Genomic DNA, 19,174 nt, shown 5'->3' with positions numbered 1-19,174 from the left:
TGCTGTGGGTGGCAGACGCGGCTCAGGTCCCATGTTGCTGTGGCTCTGGTGTAGGCCGGTGGCTACAGCTCTATTAGACCCCTAGCCTGGGAACCTCCATGTGCCACAGGAGTGGCTCAAGAAAATGCAAAAAGACAAAAAAAAAAAAAAAAAAAAAAAAAAAAGAAAACTCACTGCAGCAGCTTGGGTTGCTGCAGAGGTACGGGTTTGACCTCTGGCCCGGTGCAGTGGATTAAAGCATCTGTCACTGCCGGAGCTGCAGCTTAAGTTGCAGCTGCAGCTTGGATGCGATCCCTGGCCTGGGAACTTCCATATGCTGTGTGTGTGGCCATAAAATTAAATAATAATAAATACTAGAGAGGATGTGGAGAAAAAGGAGCCCTCCTGTGCTGTTGGTGGGCATGTAAATTGGTATTGTCCACCATGGAAAACAGTATGGAGGTTCCTTAGATAATTAAAAATTGAGCTATCATATGCTCCAGCAACAGGTGAATGGATCAAAAAATGTGATATAGGAGTTCCCTGATGGCCTAGGGGTTTAAGGATGCCCTGTTGTCACTGCTGTGGCTCAGGTTCAATCCCTGACCTGAAAACGTTCTCATGCCTCGGGTGCAGCCAAAAAAAAAAAAAAAAAAAAAAAAAAAGATGTGGTTTATACAGAGTATTACTCAACGATAAAAAATGATGAAAAAAATGCCATTCTCAGCAACATGAAATTATTATACTGAGTGAAGTAAGTCAAATAATGATAACTGTCATGTGCTATCACTTATATGTGGAATCTAAAATATGATACAAAAGAACTTACAAAACAGAAACAGATTCACAGATAGAAAACAAATTTATGGTTACCAGAGGGGAGAGGGGTGGAGGGATAAATTAGGAGGTTGGGATTATCATATATATATATATACACGGCTATATGTAAAATGGATAACTGGAGTTCCCTAGTTCCTGAATCCGACTAGGAACCATGAGGTTGCAGGTTCGATCCCTGGCCTTGCTCAGTGGGTTAAGGATCTGGCGTTGCTGTGGCTGTGACATAGGCCAGCAACTGTAGCTCCGATTAGACCCCTAGCCTGGGGACCTCCATATGCCATGGGTGCGGCCCTAAAAAGCAATAATAATACTAATAATAAAAAGGATAACCAACAAGGACCTACTGTATTTCACAGGGAACTATACTCAGTATTTCATAATAACCTATAAGGGAAAAGAAGCTGAAAAAAGATATAAATGTGTGTGTGTGTGTGTGTGTAAGAGAATCACTGTGCTGTGCGCCTGGAACAAACGTGACATTGTACAGCAACTATACTTCACTTAAAAAGAAAGAAAAAAAGAATGGAATGGGCTGCCCTAAAAGTCAGTGTTCAGAGTGGCTGGAGGACACACGGGGGGTGTTGTCGAGAGATTTCCTCCCTTTTTTTTTTCTTTTTAGGGCTGGACCTGAAGCCTATGGAAGTTCCCAGGCTTGGGGTCAAATTGGAGTTGCAGCCGTTGGCCTGCACCACAGCCACCCCAACCCCGAGCCATGTTTGCGACCTCCTCCACAGCTCACAGCCATGCCAGAGCCTTTAACCCACTGATCGAGGCCAGGGATCGAACCTGAATCCTCATGGATATTAGTCAGGTTTTTAAGCCACTGAGCCACAACGGAAATGCCTCCTTCCCTTTTTTGGAGTGAGATGGGCCATACTATACACTCTAGGAAAATCCAGTATCTAGGAAGCAGTGTATTTGAAATTTCCTGAGTCCTTCCAGAAGCCTCTATCATCCCTGGTCCTATATCCCTGAGACGCCCTGGTCCTCTCTGTTTACCCCTGTCCTCTCCTTCCCCAGACACCAAGAAGGACCTGAAGCAGATCACCAACCACCTGCTCGACATGCTGGTCAGTAAGAAGGTGTCTGGCCAGGGCAGGGATCAGGCCCTGAACCTGCTCAATAAGAACGTCCCCCGGAAGGACCTCGCCATTCACGACAACTCCCGCACCATCTACGTGGTGGATAACGGTGAGGAGGGGCCGGGGCCGGGGCTCACTCCAGCCTCTCCAGCGGGCACCGGGTACCCCACACCCAGCAGGAAGAGGGAGGGCTGGGGCTCCTGTCTGGGAGAGGTGCTCATCTCCAACTGAAACGCCAGGAAAAGGCATTAGCATGTTTGAATCCACCAGGGGGCTGGTGCCGGTGTAGCCAAAGCTCTGATCTCGGGGCCTGAACACACCCAGGACACCGCCAAACCCGTCTGGGCGGAGTTTCCTGACAATTGAGGCAAGTGCCAAATAAACCAAACCAGATTGCACATTCCATGGGGGTAACATTCCTGAGGTCTCTCGATTGATAACATTTTTCACAGGCCTTCCAGAAGGGAGAAATGGCATCCGTGCCCTCACTGCGAAGCCCAGTGACACTGTTCTAGGAGAGAGTCCCTAAATTTGTCAGCTCTAGGGCATCACCCCTCTCCTAAATCACCTTCTTCAGTTGTTTGGGAATCACACCTGTGGCTTTAAAATCTGCTGTGATAAATCCTTTCACAGGTATAATGACATGTAGACCATATTTTCGTCTTCTTCTTCTTCTTTTTGTCTTTTTAGCTATTTCTTGGGCTGCTCCCTCGGCATATGGAGGTTCCCAGGCTAGGGGTTGAATCGGAGCTGTAGCCACCGGCCTACGCCAGAGCCACAGCAACACGGGATCTGAGCCGCATCTGCAACCTACACCACAGCTCACGGCAATGCCGGATCCTTAACCCACTGAGCAAGGCCAGGGATCGAACCCTCAACTTCATGGTTCCTAGTCAGATTTGTTAACCGCTGCGCCACGATGGGAACTCTGACCATATCTTCTTCTAAAAGGTTCGAGTCAGACTTTATCAGCTTGACATTTATTCTTTTTGGATGTCACACTTCCCTTGTTTGGTTTTCACAGATCCCAGCAAAGTTCAGGTGCAAGTGCTTAGCTTTGAACGAAATTACTCTAGTGCTCAAGCCCCGGAAATTACTCTCCCAGCCCCACTTCCAGTCTTCTCTGCGTGGATTACAAAGGCTGGGCATTGACAAGAGACTCTTGTCTGCACCAGGACCTAGGCCCAACCACACGGCTTACGGGCTAGGGTGGGTGGGGAGCCATATCTGTCATTCTAAACACCCAAATGAATAGCACTTAGGTAGAAATGATACAGACTTAAAAATCGAGGTATCTGTGAAAAGCTGCAGTGGGGAGTCTGTAGGTTGTGCAAACGGGACTGGAAGACTTGGGTAAGGGAGCCACTGGGATGTCAAGCCTGATGTGAGTTTTGGGCTTCAGGAAGGAGCAAGAGATGGACAAGGAGGACGTCTAGAGTGTCCTGGCAGAAGTGCCATGAGATGCTCAAGGCGAGGGCAGAGTGGAAGCCAAGGATGGAGGTGAGGCTGGGGGAATGGTAGGAGGTGGAGCAGGTGCATTTGAGGGAGGCCTTTGAGAACCAGGATGGGGGGTTTGGGTTGGTTTATCAGGCCCCTTCCAATGACTCTCCAGTCCTGCCAGTGCTTCTGTGAGTGTGGTAAAATACACAGCACAAAATTATTTCCAAGCCCTTTTAATTCCCTGCTACATCCAGAGTTTCATAACTCCCAGTGTTGACTTTTCTTTTTTTCTTTTTCTTTTTTTTGCTTTTTAGGGCTGCACCCATGGCATATGTAGGTTCCCAGGCTAGGGGTCAAATTGGAGCTGTAGCTGCTGGCCTACACCGCAGCCACAGCAACGCGGAGCCACGTCTGCAACCTACACCACAGCTCATGGCAACACTAGATCTTTAACCCACTGAGTGAGGCTAGGGATCGAACCGGCAACCTCATGGTTCCTAGTCGGATTCGTTCCTGCTGCGCCACGATGGGAACTCCATCCCAGTGTTTACTTTGAATGTGCCTTGTTTCACTTACCTGCCCCACCCAACCCAAGGCCTGACCAATTCCAAGCCACCTCTCCAAAAATCAAGCTGTTGTCCCTGAGGCAAAGGAGTCTAACAGCTCCATTGAAATGGGCTTTGAAATGGGACGTTGCTGGGAGAGGGTCCTGGCTCTGTCGCTTGCTAACTGTGTCATCTTGGGCAACTTACTTGAGTTCTCCATGTCTTGGTTTTCTGCTCTGAAAGATGGCAATCATGATTGCTACTAACTAGTAGGGTGAATGTTAGGACTAAATGAGATAATGTCTAGAAAGTTCTTGGCACATAGGAACTACTAGAAATTGCTTTTTTCAAGTGAATTATACCATCAGCGGCATTTCTATTCTGTTCTTGTTACACTTTGTTGTGATCGTTATACATTGCTCTTTTCTCTATTATATTCTGAGCTTTTTGAGGTCACGGCTGTCCTTTTTTTTTTTTTTTTTTTTTTTTTTTTGGTAGCCAGTACCTAAAAGATGCTTGTCTGCTCATTCACACATTCATTCAACAAATACTTAATGGTTGAATTAGCCTGGTGGGTAACAAGAAGCCATGGAAGATTTTTTTCAACAGAAGAGAAGAGAATGGATAATGACCATAAGGAGTAAATATCATATTTACTAAATAAATGCGTGTCATGATGTGTCTGAACTGGCACTGGACAGTTTCCGTATGTTATCTTGTTGAGTCTTCAAATTCTGTGAGGTAGGTAGTATTTTCCCATTCCATTAAAAAAAAACAAAGAGAAGTTCCCATCGTGGCACAGTCGTTAACGAATCCAACTAGGAACCATGAGGTTGCGGGTTCGATCGCTGGCCTTGCTCAGTGGGCTAAGGATCCAGCATTGCCGTGAGCTGTGGTGTAGGTCACAGATGCAGCTCGGATCCCACCTTGCTGTGGCTGTGGCACAGGCCGGCGGCTGCAGCTCTGATTAAACCCCTAGCCTGGAAACCTCCATATGCAGAGGGAGTGGCTCTGGAAAAGGCAAAAAGGCGAAAAGACAAAAAAAAAAAAAAAAGACAAAGAAACGGAGGCCTGGGGAAAAGAGAATATAAAATAGTATTCGAGGAAGATTATGCATCAACTCACAGAGTGTTAGCATTTGTAGGGTCCTCTGAGATCAACTCGTCTTGACTTGGTCAATGTGAAATCAGAGGCCCCCTAGCAGGAGGTGACTGGCTCGGGTAGGAACAGAGTCAGGTGTAGCACCTGGCTCCCTCGGCCCCATCCCAGTGCCCTTCGCTCTGGATAAACCACCGGCTCCCTAAAGGCGGGCTGGAGAGAGCTCGTGATAAGACAGGACTGAGCGACAGAGCGAGGAGCAGGTGTCTGAAAACAGAGCCCAGCAGGGATCTTACACTTGAGGCCGTCTGTGCCGCAGGCCTGAGGAAGATCTTGAAGGTGGTGGGGCAGGTTCCAGACCTGCCGTCCTGCCTGCCCTTGACCGACCACACCCGCATGCTGGCCTCGATCCTCATCAACAAGCTCTACGACGACCTGCGCTGTGACCCGGAGCGCGATCACTTCCGTAAGATCTGCGAGGAGTACATCACGTGAGTTTCCTGAAGGGGTGGGCTCTCTAACAGTAGCTGTGTAACAACGAAACTCACTCCAAAATTGAGCAGCTTAAAAGAAGACACAGCATTTATTATTTCTCAGTAGGACAGCAAGGTGGCAGAGGCTTGGCTGGGTGGTCCCGGCTTTGGCGCTTACAAATCACAGTCACATGGTGCTGGGCTGCCATCATCTGAAGGCACCAGGGCGGTCCAGCCTTCCAGGATGGTGCACGCATGAGGCTAGCACGTTGTTGCTGGCTGCTGGGGGGAGGCCATGGTTCCTCCCCCGTGTAGATCTCTCCTCCATGTAGAGTCTCCCAGGAGACTCCTGGTAGTTGGCCTCCCCCGTCCTTGATTCCAGTGATCTTCAAACTGGTAAACAATTGAGATTTCTGGGACCCTCTCCCCCACCATGACTCAGTAGTCTAGCTTGTCATAAACCTGAGAAGTTGTACTATTATCCTGTTTCCAGATCAAGAAGCTGAGGCTCAGAGAGGGTCAGTGAATTATGCAAGGTCACACAGCACATGAGTGGTGGATCTGCGATGCAAATCCAAATCTGTCTGCCCCCACTCCTCCCACATCTCACATTCCTCCCACCCCCCTCAGCCAGTTCTCTTGACCACACTCGCCCTCTGTTTTAGGGGCAAGTTTGACCCCCAGGACATGGACAAGAATGTGATTGCCATCCAGACCGTGTCAGGGATCCTGCAGGGCCCCTTTGACCTGGGCAATCAGCTGCTGAGCCTGAAAGGTGTGATGGAGATGATGGTGGCGCTGTGTGGCTCGGAGCGGGAGACAGACCAACTGGTGGCCGTGGAGGCCCTCATCCATGCCTCCACCAAGCTCAGCCGTGCCACCTTCATCATCACCAATGGCGTGGCCCTGCTCAAAGAGCTCTACAAGACCACCAAGAACGAGAAGATCAAGATCCGCACCCTGGTGGTGAGTGGGCTGGGTGCCAGACACCAGGCAGGTGCCAGGGACACCAAGATGAATGAGACGTGGCCCCGCCCTTGAGGAGACCACACTATAGGGGGCAGCCAGACCCACCCACAGGCCCTTGCAGAGCAGGGTGATAAGCAAGAGGCTGTGAGAACACAGATGCAGAATGAGGGACCCTCGGTTTAGCCCTGGTAATGGTCTTCTCCTTGCTTTTTTTTTTTCTATTTTATTTTATATATAACAATTTTTAAATTATTACTGGTTCACAGTGTTCTGTCAATTTTCTTTCTCCCTGCCTTTTTTTTTAGGGCCACACCCATGGCATATGGAGGTTCCCAGGCTAGGGGATCTAATGGAGCTACAGCTGCCAGGCTACACCACAGCCACAGCCACACCAGATCAGAGCCACATCTGCGACCTACACCACAGCTCACGGCAACACTGGATTCTTAACCCACTGAGCAAGGGCAGGGATCGAACCCGCAACCTCATGGTTCCTAGTTGGATTCATTTCCAGTGCGCCACGATGGGAACTCCTCTCCCTGCTTTTGAATGATGCTAATACTCAGCTTTTGTCCAGTAGATTGTTTCAATGCAAACTCCAAAAAGCCCCTTCGTTTCCTTAATCGGTTTCCATATAGCACCGTTAAACCTGTTGCATTTTTTCCATTTCCGTTTTACAGAAATTACTTTCCTTGACCTTTTTCTTTTTTTTTTTTTTTGGCTTTTTGCCTTTTCTAGGGCCGCTCCCGCAGCATACGGAGGTTCCCAGGCTAGGGGTCGAATCAGAGCTGTGGCCGCCAGCCTACACCAGAGCCACAGCAATGCGGGATCTGAGCCGCGTCTGCAACCTACGCCACAGCTCACAGCAACACCGGATCGTTAACCCACTGAGCAAGGCCAGGAATCGAACCTGCAACCTCATGGTTCCTAGTCAGATTCGTTAACCACTGCACCACGATGGGAACTCCTCCTTGACCTTTTTCTTGTCGACAGTTACAGTAAATATTTGAGTCATTGATCTGTTGGTTTTTTGCTGTTCATATCAATTTTTAGAAAACTGATTTTAGCTTCTGCCTTTGTGAGTTTTCTCTTATGGAAGATATTTTTTCCAAGCAAGAGTCCAATTTTTCCTGGGTGAAAAATCTGCGCATCTGAGTCTGCCCCCCACAAAATACGATTTCACTGCCTGTTGTTTGGACCACAGATTTTATCATTGTGGTTTCAGATATGGTTAGTGATATCTTGTGTTGATTTTTCAAAACGATAGACCAAAAAAACATATGCAGTTGGGGGGGGTGGTGGAGGAGAGGGGTAGGATAAAAACCTCCAGCTTTCTTTTCGGGTATCCCACCCTAACCTGGAAGCCTCCAGGAAGCCCTCTTGGAAGAGGTGACACCTGACCTGGGTTCTGTGGGATGCAGAGAAGTTTATGCAGGCAAAGAAAAGGGGCAAAGTGTTCTGGCCCCAGGGACCTGTTTGGGCAAATCCTTGTCCCCGAGCCTTGGTGCCTCTAATCCTTCAAATCTCTCCTCCTCCTCAGGGACTCTGTAAACTTGGCTCTGCGGGCGGCACGGACTATGGTCTCCGGCAGTTTGCGGAAGGGTCGACCGAGAAGCTGGCCAAGCAGTGTCGCAAGTAAGGGGGTCCTATTTCCCCAGGCCCATCATCTCCTCTCCGGGATGTGCCCTGGTGGATGCCAGAGCCTAAAAAGCCGCCCCCCTGAATCACTTCCCTCTCGCCCTGAGCCCGGGCACCTTTCCCCATGCCTCCCCTCCCCCAGGTGGCTGTGCAACGCGGCCATAGACACCCGGACCCGGCGGTGGGCAGTGGAGGGCCTGGCCTACCTCACGCTGGATGCTGACGTGAAGGACGACTTTGTTCAGGACATCCCTGCCCTGCAGGCCATGTTTGAGCTGGCCAAGGCAAGTGGGGCCACGGCCTCTGGCCTCAGCGACGTCGGCTGGATGCAGGCTCCCGGCATCCTTGGCGGAGCCTGGGCAGTTGTTTCCTCATCCTGACTCCACCCCTCCTCTTCAAGTAACCTGGGTTGAGCCTTGATTTCCCTCTGTCTGGCCCTCATCTTTCCTGACTGTAAAACGGGCTCATAATGCTTCATGCCCTCCAGGCAGTGGGAGGACAAACAAAAGGATATTTTTTTTTTCCGGGGACCCCCTAGGAAGTGAGGTCTTGAACGCTCGGAAAGCAGTAGGTACTTAGCCTCATCTGGGCCCTTCCTCCCTTCCCAGTCCCTCCCACCCTCCCAGACTCCTTTCCTGCCACTAAAGAGCAGCGGTGTGGGAAGGAGTTTCCACCAGCGGATGTCCAGCTCCCCCCCCATCCCACCCGAATCTGATGAAAAGTAGAATGGACTGGGCTTCTTCTTCTTCTTTTTTTTGCCTATTAGGGCCTCGTGTGTGGCATATGGAAGTTCCCAGGCTGAGGGTTGAATTGGAACTGCAGCTGGGGGCCTACGCCACAGCCACAGCCATATGGGTTCTGAGCCTCATCTGTGACCTGTGCCACAGCTCACAGCAATGCCAGATCCTTAACCCACTGAGCAAGGCCAGGGATCAAACCTGTGTCCTCATGGATACTGAGGATACATGCTACCGCTGAGCCACAACAGGAAATCCCTGGACTGGGCTTCCAAAGGGGCCCAAAGCAAAGAGCACTCTCAGAGGACCCCCATTCCTGCTCTGGGGTGCTGTCCAGGGGGCCGGAATTTCTCCTGCCCGCTGTGCAAGCCCAGTCAGTTTCTCTCCCCCCCGGTGGGGCCATGTCAGCCACGCACCTCCCACACCAGCCTGCCAGGGAGGGAGCTTCTTAGAAGCAGCAGTTTGTTCTCAAGCTTCCTCTCTGCCTGGTGCCCTTCTATCCCCCACCTCCTGCCTCCAGACCCCCGACAAGACCATCCTGTACTCGGTGGCCACCACCCTGGTGAACTGCACCAACAGCTATGACGTCAAGGAGGTCATCCCCGAGCTGGTGCAGCTGGCCAAGTTCTCCAAGCAGCATGTGCCCGAGGAACACCCCAAGGTGGGGAAGGGGACTGCTGGAGGGGGGTGGGTTATGCTACCAGCCCTCCAGAGAGGTGGGAGGGAAGGTTAGGGATGCTTGTGTACTGTGCGTGTATCCCAGACGATGTGGCGTCACATGCAGGTTAATTGAAGGAGCGCATTCTCAATTTCCTCCACTAGGTGGCACGCGTATTTTTTTTTTTTTTTTTTTTTGGTTTTGATGTTCTCCAGGGGCGGGGCAGGGAAATCAACAAATTAGAGTCTGAGGAGTTCCCGTTGTGGCGCAGTGGTTGACCAATCTGACTAGGAACCATGAGGTTGAAGGTTCGATCCCTGGCCTTGCTCAGTGGGTTAAGGATTTGGCGTTGCCGTGAGCTGTGGTGGAGGTCGCAGACGCGGCTCGGATCTGGCGTGGCTGTGGCTGTGGCTGTGGCGTAGGCCGGCGGCTGCAGTTCCAATTCGACCCCTAGCCTGGGAACCTCCATATCCTGTGGAGCGGCCCTAGAAAAGGCAAAAAGACAAAAAAATAAATTATAGTCTGGAGCCGTGATGGACGTTTTGCAGTTCATGTTGTTGATTTCATGGACATCAGACAGCTATGGTTCATGTTGCCAATATGTATACAGATTTTATTTTCTGGGAAATCTGGATTTGGATATATGGGTGCTAAGTAGGAATAATGAGAAGAGAAGGGCCCTCTGTCAGCCAACTAGATGGTGCAAATTGCCCTGGGGCCCTCCCCAGTGATTCCTTGCATACAATTGTATACTTTGTATGTAGTTTGCCTACGAATGTATATGCAGCTATTTCCAGCCAGTAAAATAGTTAATTTTTAAAAAAATGATCAAAGTAACATAACCATGTTGCAAAACAAAAAGTTGTTCAGTAGAGGGGGGAGAAATAGCCACTTGCAGTAACATTATCTCCCCTGACCACTGTTGGCATTTTCATATGTTGTATTACCTACCAGAGGCTCTTTTTTTCTGTACATTTTTTTCTGTTAATAGTTATAATCAGGGAGTTCCTGCTGTGGCGCAACAGGTTAAACTGCATTTGCCCCTGCGGCTTGGATTTGACCCCTGATCCAGAAACTTCATATGCTGCAGGTGTGGCTGAAAAAGAAAAAAAAAAACTTGTAATCAGAATGTAGTTATCATTCTGTACCCAGTTGGGCAGAAATAGGTGTTTCCCACCCTGCTATGTCATTCTCTGGGTCGTTTTTCAATGCTACATGAGATTTCAAGCAGGCAAGTGTGTGTAGCATATTCTGTTTCTGTGACGTTCAAATTTGGCTTTTAAAGATTGCCCAGGACTGTCAGCCTCTTCCCAGCCACCCTGAGGAGTACCTGTAGAGACTCATCAACCCCAAGGCTGACCTGGGTTTCCAGCAAAACCCGATCCATTGTTGTGTCAGCTTCATCTGCTCCCTCTCCAACCCACTCCCTGCATACCCACCCTGCCCCCACGTGCAGCCTAAGGGAAAGCCAGCCTTTTGCAAGGAAAGTAACATATTAGTCATCTGGTGTTGTGAGTGATCTTCCCTCTGAAACTGACAGTATTAACGGCCTGAACCAAGCCAGAACCCAGATTGGGACTTGAACCCAAGGTTTTATTATTTTTTTTATTTTTAAATTTTATTGTCTTTTTCTAGGGCCGCTCCCGCGGCATATGGAGGTCCCCAGGCTAGGGGTCGAATCAGAGCTGTAGCTGCTGGCCTACGCCACAGCCACAGCAACTTGGGATCTGAGCCTCATCTGCAATCTACACCACAGCTCACGGCAACGCCGGATCCTTAACCCACTGAGCAAGGCCAGGGATCGAACCAGCAACCTCAGGGTTCCTAGTTGGATTCATTAACCACTGGGCCAGGATGGGAACTCCCACCCAAGGTTTTAAATTAGAATCTCTCACCCTGTGTCTGGACTCACTGAGGTTTAGGTTCTTCATGTCTCCACGTGGAAGGAATTCAGAGAGAGACAAAGTGATAGGCAAGACATAGATTTATTAAGATAGGATGCTTGTGAGAGGAGGCTCTGCCCCAAGGATCTGGTGGGCTACAGTTTTATCACCCAAGGGGAGTGGGGGTGGGAAAAGCCCGCCTCTTCCTTTCTGGGAGTAGTAGCTCCTCTTTAGTATCTGGTAAGGGGTGCATTCAAATCCGTAGAAGGGCGGTCCTCAAACTCTTGCCCTTGGTCTGACTCTGAATGCAGGCTTCATCCCACCCCCCATCCAATGACCTGAGGCGAGTCTCAAGGCTCCACTAATGAAGCAAACCTGCCTTATTCCGATGGCTTTTTTGAGCAATTTATTTACTTACAGCGATCTTCCAATGGCCCCTAAGTTTCCCTCGTTATCTGTGGTCCTTTATTGGGGCTTCTAAAAATACCTGTGTCTACTCCATCCCTGTCACCTCTATTTTGGGACTGATTTCCTTGCCGCCGCCTTTTCGTCTTCCCAGGACAAGAAGGACTTTGTAGACATGCGGGTGAAGCGGCTTCTGAAGGCTGGTGTCATTTCAGCGCTGGCCTGCATGGTGAAAGCAGACAATGCCATTCTCACCGACCAGACCAAAGAGTTGCTGGCAAGGTGCGACTGCAGCGTGCCAGGGCTGGGGTCCAAGGGGCCTGGAGGCAGGAGGCTGGGCATGGGAATGAATGAGGGAATGAGCCAGTGGGGGCAGGGAGAGGAGCCCGAAGGGGACCCACATGGCTGGCTGGCCATCCCAGGTGCAAGTTTGCCCTGGGAGGGAAGAGGTCACTGTCCATTCGGGTTAGCTGGTTCTCAGGTCCGCAGTTCCAGAGAGGAAGGGCACAGTTTCTGGCAGCCCGATGTGAGGGGGCAGACAGGCTCACGATTACAATACAGTGCAGGGGGTGCTGTGATAGGGGACATACAAAGGGCTGGTTGGGGTGCAAGCCATGTCCTCCAACTGGTCAGACTGAAGGGTAGGTGGTGGGTGGTCACGAAGGCCTCTGGAACATGGGACAACTCTCGGCCACCCTGAAGGACAAAAAGGAGCCACTCCAATGCAGGGGAGGGAAGGGTTCCTGGCAGAGGGAACAGCGTATGCAAAGACACTGTGCATGGAGGGAGAATAAGTGAATGAGGACGAGGTTCTGGAACACGCGTGGAGCATGGCACGCACAGGAGAGAGTAGTGCTGGATAAGAGCAGAGAGAGAGGCAAGGGCCAGGTCACAGAGGTCCTGGGCTACCTCCACGTGGAAGGGTTTCTCCTGGGTGGTGGGCAGCGGGAGCTGTTTGTTATCTCCCTAAACAGGGATGGGGTAGCTCTTAGCAGCTGCATGAGGCCTCACTTCCTCCCCAGCCACTTCTGTCCACTTCCAGGCTTAGTTTCAGGGCACGTGCACGCTGGTAGCACTTTCCAGGCTTTGACAGGGTCTGACCGGTTGGCCTCCTGATGCCCGGGAAGGGTGGGCTTGGAACTGAGTGTCCTTGATCTCTGCCCTCCAGGGTATTCCTGGCACTGTGTGAGAACCCAAAGGACCGAGGTACCATTGTGGCTCAAGGCGGTGGCAAGGTAATTGGGTGGGAGAAGGTTCTCACCTAGAAGGCCCTCCACGGGGCAGGAGCACACCCGTGTGCGTGTGTGTGTGTGTGTGGGTGTGTATGTCTCTGTGTGTATGTGCATGCACACTCTTTGCCTGGCCCCAGAGTAATGCTTTCCCTGTCCCAGTTCGACCACTGGAATGTGGTCATTCAGGTTTCTGTACTGTCTGTGCCCAAAACCAATTTCTGCCCAAGTCTGCGGAATCCCATCTATCCTCCTTGCTATTGGAAGGAAGCCTGGTGCAGATAAAAAGATAAGCGGGCTTTGGAGTTCCCATTGTGTCTCAATGATTGACGAACACAACTAGTATCCATGAGGATGTGGGTTTGATCCCTGGCCTTGCTTAGTGGGTTAAGGATCCAGCATTGCTGTGAGCTGTCGTGCAGGTCGCAGATGTGGCTAGGATCTGGTGTGGCCATGACTGTGGTGTAGGCTGGTAGCTGCAGCTCTGCTTTGCCCCTTAGCCTGGGAACTTGGATATGCTGCAGGTGCGGCCCTAAAAATTTTTTTTTTCTGTGATGCTCCAGCGTTGACTATATTGCAGTCTTCCTGAACTTCAAATGGAACAGGCAGCAGCAGAGGGAGGCTGGGGAGAGAGGCCTCTGCACGTCTGTGACCAAGGAGTGACTGTGCCCTTCCTTGCAGGCCCTGATTCCCCTGGCTTTGGAGGGCACAGATGTGGGCAAGGTGAAGGCAGCCCACGCCCTAGCAAAGATCGCTGCCATCTCCAATCCGGACATCGCCTTCCCCGGGGAGCGGGTGGGTAATGGGTGTGGGGAGGGGGTGGTTATGGGAGGAGTCAAGCCTTTCCCCTTGACACCCTACCCCTGGCCTGGGAGGGGGCATGGTGCTGTCACAAAGAGCGCAATGAATCAGGGGTGTGTGGGTTCCAGGCCTGGCTCTGCCTCTAACAAGACTGTCCTCTTGGAAACTCAGTTACTTCATCAGCAAAGTAAAGAAAGTAACCCCATCCCTTAAGATTGAGTCGGGAGGTCCCTTTGTGGCTCAGTGCTAATGAACTTGACTCGTATCCAGGAGGATGCGGGTTCAATCCCTGGCCCTGATCAGTGGTTAAGGATCCAGCATTGCCTTGAGCTGCAGTGTAGTTCTCAGATGAAACTTGGATTTTGTGTTGCTGTGGCTGTGGTGTAGGCCAGCAGCAGTAGCTCTGATTCGACCCCTAGCCTGGGAACTTCCAAATGATGCAGGTGCAGGCCTAAAAAGCAAAAAAAAAAAAAAAAAAAGATTGAGTCAGACATTGGGTGGGCAGGTGCTTTGGAAATTTCTAGAGCTGGGGGCACCTAAAAGGCAGAGACTAGGGAACAGTCTCCACCTGTCCTCGACCCCTCCCCACAGGTGTATGAGGTGGTGCGGCCCCTGGTGCGTCTCCTGGACACACAGAGGGATGGGCTCCAGAACTACGAGGCTCTCCTAGGCCTCACCAACCTGTCTGGGCGGAGTGACAAACTCCGGTGAGCGGGGCGTGGAGGGAGCAGGGGTGGAGAGAGGGGTCCCGTGAGGTGTTGGTGGCAATGGCCCTGAGGACAGGCTCAAGGATCGGTGGGTAGAAATGACCGAGGGAGGCATTCGAGTTAGTGCTTGGAAAAACCAGAATGAATGTACAAAGGAGATTGTAAAGACACGACCTTCTGAAGTAGTAAAAAAAGATATCCAGGAGTTCCCATCATGGCACAGTGGTTAACGAATCTGACTAGGAACCGTGAGGTTGTGGGTTCGATCCCTGGCCTCGCTCAGTGGGTTAAGGATCCGGCGTTGCCGTGGGCTGTGGTGTAGGTCACTGATGCAGCTTGGATCTGGCGTTGCTGTGGCTGTGGTGTAGGCCGGCAGCTATAGCTCTGATTTGACCCCTAGCCTGGGAACCTCCGTATGCTGCACATGCGGCCCTAAAAAGACAAAAAAAAAAAAAAAAAAGAAAGAAAGAATCTCCAATGGGGGGAGGGGTGTGTTCATCCCAGACCCCGTTGCTATGGCCAGGGTGCTGAACTGGGTCCCTGGGTGGCCCTCCCGGAGCTGAGGAGGGATCCATGGCATCCAAACCCTGCTGGTTGAGGATGGGGCGTGGCGCCTCGTGGCCACAGACCCCGACTGCTCGGCGCAGAGGACTCAGTGCCTTCTTCCTCCACCCTCCCACCCCAGGCAGAAGATCTTTAAGGAGAAGGCCCTGCCGGACATCGAGAACTACATGTTCGAGAACCATGACCAGCTGCGGCAGGCCGCCACCGAGTGCATGTGCAACATGGTGGTGAACAAGGAGGTGAGGGCTCAGGACGGGGACCAGAGTGACCGAGGTTTAGAGGGTCGGGTCAAGGTCAGGGCCTGGCACTACACTGGGGCTGCTACAATGGTGTTAAAGTAGCGTTTTGCCAGAGAACCTGGGAATCCCGGAATCTTTCCTGGATGACGCTCCCCCTCTCTGTAGGGACCCCAAGAATATGGGAACGGCGATAAAAGAAAATGTACAAAATAATAGCATCCCTTAGAGGGGGCTTCGACCCCAAAGCGTGGGCTGGATGGGCTGGAAGTGCCATGTCCCCCAAGTTAGTTACTGAAGAATCTCATAAAAAGGATACAAGGCCAGGGCCTCTGAGAAGTCAAGAGAGCCTATGGGGTTCCCCGGTTGTGGCTCAGCGGGTTAAGAACCCAATTAGTATCCATGAGGATGTGGGTTGGATCCTTGGCCCTGCTCAGTGGGTTAAGGATCTGGCGTTGATGTGAGCTGTGGTATAGATCACAGATGCAGCTTGGATCCCGTGTTGCTGTGGCTGTGATGTAAGCCGGTGGCTGCAGCTCCCATTCGACCCGTAGCCTGGGAACTTCCATAGGCCGAGGGTGCAGCCCTAAAAAGAAAAGGAAACTATATACAGTGGTCCTAACAGGATAGAAGTTCATTTCTCACTCACATTGGGATCAGGTGACTCCCTTCCAAGCGATGAAGGGGATCCAGTGGGGAGCCAGGCTTCTTCGATCATCAGTAACTATCCCCCCCTCCAAAATAGAGAGAACTGTCTCCTTTTCTGCCACCTCGGGAGTGGTCTCCATTCAGATGGGCGTGGGGAGGGAGAAAGCCCACTAGCTCTCTGCCAGGGTGGCCTGGAAGTGACATACATCACTTCCATTCATGTTCTACGAGAAGAACCAGGTCAAGGACACATTTAGAGAGTGGGGGGCGGGAGGATGTAGGTCTTTGGGGGCAGCTGCTTCCCGGGAAATGGTACTGTATTGCCCATCGCCGTGCTCTTACCTCGGAGGACGGCTGCTCTGGCTTCAAGGAGAGGCAGGTAGAGGTTTTATAACCTGGGCAGCTGTGACCTTTGACCCCTTTGGTGTTCCACTTCTAGGACACCCGACCCAACAAAATGCCCTTATACTTAACCAACCAGATTTTCACTCTAAAGGGGGGTGGGGGTGGGGGTAGGGTCGGTGCGCTCTTGGCCATGTCAGCACCCTGGGCTCTGGGTGTCTCTTCTCCTGGCTTTCCCGTCCTGAGAAGTCTCATCTCTCGCCCGGTGAATGTATGGCAGCTCCTGAATACCATGTAAGCTACCTGAAGGTCCCCTGACCTTGCCGAGCCTCTGTGCCTCCAGGGGCTACACATTCCTTTTTATGGCAGACCCTGAAGGCCCATCTGTTGGGGAAGAAACATCCCAGGCTTCCCCAAACAGATGTGAAACACAGCTCTTCAGGCAACATCCATCCTTCAGGAGTCTGTGCCTGCCCTCCCCCCAGGGCTGGATAGATGAAGGCAAATAGAGGTGAGAGCGAATGCTGGGTGGAGAGTCCCTTATTCCCTTTAACCTTTTAGCTGGAGAAGTTTGTAGCCCCTTCATCCAGCTAATCAGAGAAGACTTCCTGGAGGAGGTGTCATGGGTGAGCACTCAAAGGAAAGCTCCGGAGTTCCCGTCATGGCACAGTGGTTAACGAACTCGACTAGGAACCATGAGGTTTCGGGTTCAATCCCTGGCCTTGCTCAGTGGGTTAACGATCCGGCGTTGCCGTGAGCTGTGGTGTAGGTTGCAGACGTGGCTTGGATTCCGAGTTGCTGTGGCTCTGGCGTAGGCCGGCGGCTACAGCTCTGATTCGACCCCTAGCCTGGGAACCTCCATATGCCGAGGGAGCGGTCCAAGAAAATGGCAAAAAGACAAAAAAAAAAAAAAAAAAAGGAAAGCTCCGAGGGATCTTGGGTCGGAGCCCGTGGCTGCAGATGCCTGTTTCCCTCTGCAGCCTGGGCAGGTGGGGACTTTTTTCTCTGAGCCACGTACCTGCCTCCCACAGGTACAGGAGAGGTTCCTGGCTGATGGGAATGACCGGCTGAAGCTGGTGGTGCTGCTCTGCGGGGAGGATGATGACAAGGTGCAGAATGCAGCCGCGGGGGCCTTGGCCATGCTGACAGCGGCACATAAGAAACTGTGCTTCAAGATGACGCAAGTGGTGAGGAGGGACCCTGGGGGCAGGGGAGGGTTGGGAGGGTTCTCAGGAATCTTCCTACCGCCAGGCCACACCTGTAAGATCCCCTGAGGGGAGGCCAGCCCTCTTTGGTAACCCTTCCCAGCTCCTGGGTATCCATTCCTACCACCTAAAGAGAGGACACTCTATGCTTCGGCTCCTTAGCCTCATTATTTGGACTCCCTAAGGTGCTAACTCAGATCATCCATTGCCTTTGGTGGTGCTTGTAACTCATCACTTAAGAATAATAGCAATAATAATAACAGCACTAACTACTACCCTGGAGCCCCTGAGCTCCCCAAGAGAAGCATGGACGTGTGGCTGTGGCGTAGGCTGGCAGCTGTAGCTTGGTTTCAGCCCCTAGCCTGGGAACCTCCATATGCCGCGGATGTAAAAAGAAAACAGCAAAAAAGAGAAGCATGGATGTGATTGGGGCACTCCAGGGTTTGGCAAAGAGGTTGGAGAGTCTCTTCAGTGAACCTGATGAGCAGACCCTTTGGTGGGACTGTGGCCATCTCAGTAGGTGTAATGGGTGTGATATCGACATAGTCATAAGCACAGGGATGCAAAATGAAATTTTCCTTATTTCCTCCTGCTGGACTTAGTTCGTGGCCAACATATTCACTGATGGTGAAAAATGTAAACATCTTGATTCTGATGTATTAAAGCAGGTCTGCTTCCAAGGGAGGCTCTTTTATTTTATTTTATTTTTCTGTCTTTTTTAGGACTGCACCCGTGGCATATGGAAGTTCCCAGGCTAGGGGTCGAATCGGAGCTGTAGCCACCGGCCTACGCCAGAGCCACAGCAACTCAGGATTGGCGCCACGTCTGGAACCTACACCACAGCTCTCAGCAACGCTGGATCCTTTAACCCACTCAGGGAGGCCAGGGATCAAACCCGCAACCTCCTGGTTCCTAGTCAGATTCGTTAACCACTGAGCGACAACGGGAACTCCCAAGGCAGGCTCTTTTAGATAGCTGGCTTAAGGCAGGGGTGTGTGTGTGTGTGTGTGTGTGTGTGTGTGTGTGTGTGTGTGTGTGTGTGTGTGTGTGTCTGTGTATTTTCTAAGTTCCACAGGGGCTTTTGCTGCCCCGGCATTGGGGGAGGGGTCTCTCTCATCCCGCTTGGTCCTTGGCCTTGGCCTTGGCCTTCAGCATTTTCCGTAAGGCAAGCTTTTCAAAACTGTAAGGTGTCTAAGAGTCACTTGGAGGGCGGGCTAAAACATTTCCCCAAGATATTCTGATTCGGCAGATCAGAGGTGAGGTGCTGCCAGTCCAGGGACCAAAGGCTGCTGCCCTAAAGCAGCTTCTGCTGAAGTAACTGGTCACACACCCCTGTCATGAGGCCTCCACAGGGCGCTGTGTGACCCCTCCTCTTACTGTGCTCCAGGCGCTGCTCCAGGTGTTTCCATCTATTGCATCATTCCATCCTCTCGACACCCCTGTGTGGTGGGCATGATTTTTATTACCCTTATGTAGGAAGACGAAACTGAGCTCAGAATAGCCCAAGGCCACACAGCCAGTTAGGAGAGGACTGGAATCCTTCCTGATGGCAGCCCACACCTGGCCACTTCTTCTGTCCTCCCGAGGGGCTCAGAAATCCTGGCTGCATTCCTATTCCAGGCAGTGGTCAGTTATCCATCAGCGTTAAATCTTTCCCTGAACCCTGCCACAGCTAGCTGAACCTTCCCCTCCTTT

At 51.5% G+C, this 19,174-nt stretch overlaps 1 protein-coding gene across 2 annotated transcripts in view; it reads left to right on the top strand.

The window, feature by feature from the left end:
- The window catches only part of UNC45B (unc-45 myosin chaperone B), a 34,437-nt gene that overhangs the window by 12,426 nt on the left and 2,837 nt on the right, over positions 1-19,174 (top strand). The window contains exons 8-19 of one of the 2 annotated variants that reach the window (XM_084982541.1): positions 1,840-2,624; positions 4,887-5,475; positions 6,123-6,423; positions 7,967-8,061; positions 8,207-8,348; positions 9,322-9,462; positions 11,902-12,029; positions 12,916-12,982; positions 13,658-13,771; positions 14,369-14,484; positions 15,170-15,287; positions 17,306-17,461. In XM_084982541.1, the coding sequence (XP_084838667.1) occupies positions 5,381-5,475; positions 6,123-6,423; positions 7,967-8,061; positions 8,207-8,348; positions 9,322-9,462; positions 11,902-12,029; positions 12,916-12,982; positions 13,658-13,771; positions 14,369-14,484; positions 15,170-15,287; positions 17,306-17,461 (1,473 nt within the window). In that variant the 5' untranslated portion in view covers positions 1,840-2,624; positions 4,887-5,380. 2 annotated transcript variants of the gene reach the window in all.

The sequence above is a fragment of the Sus scrofa genome, chromosome 12, assembly GCF_054392235.1.
Source record: "Sus scrofa isolate SSC_HxYL_T2T_F1_AM1 chromosome 12, Sscrofa_HxYL_maternal_Yorkshire_Landrace_v2.0, whole genome shotgun sequence".
Lineage (NCBI taxonomy): Eukaryota > Metazoa > Chordata > Mammalia > Artiodactyla > Suidae > Sus > Sus scrofa.
This window is presented reverse-complemented; position numbering and strand designations above follow the sequence as displayed.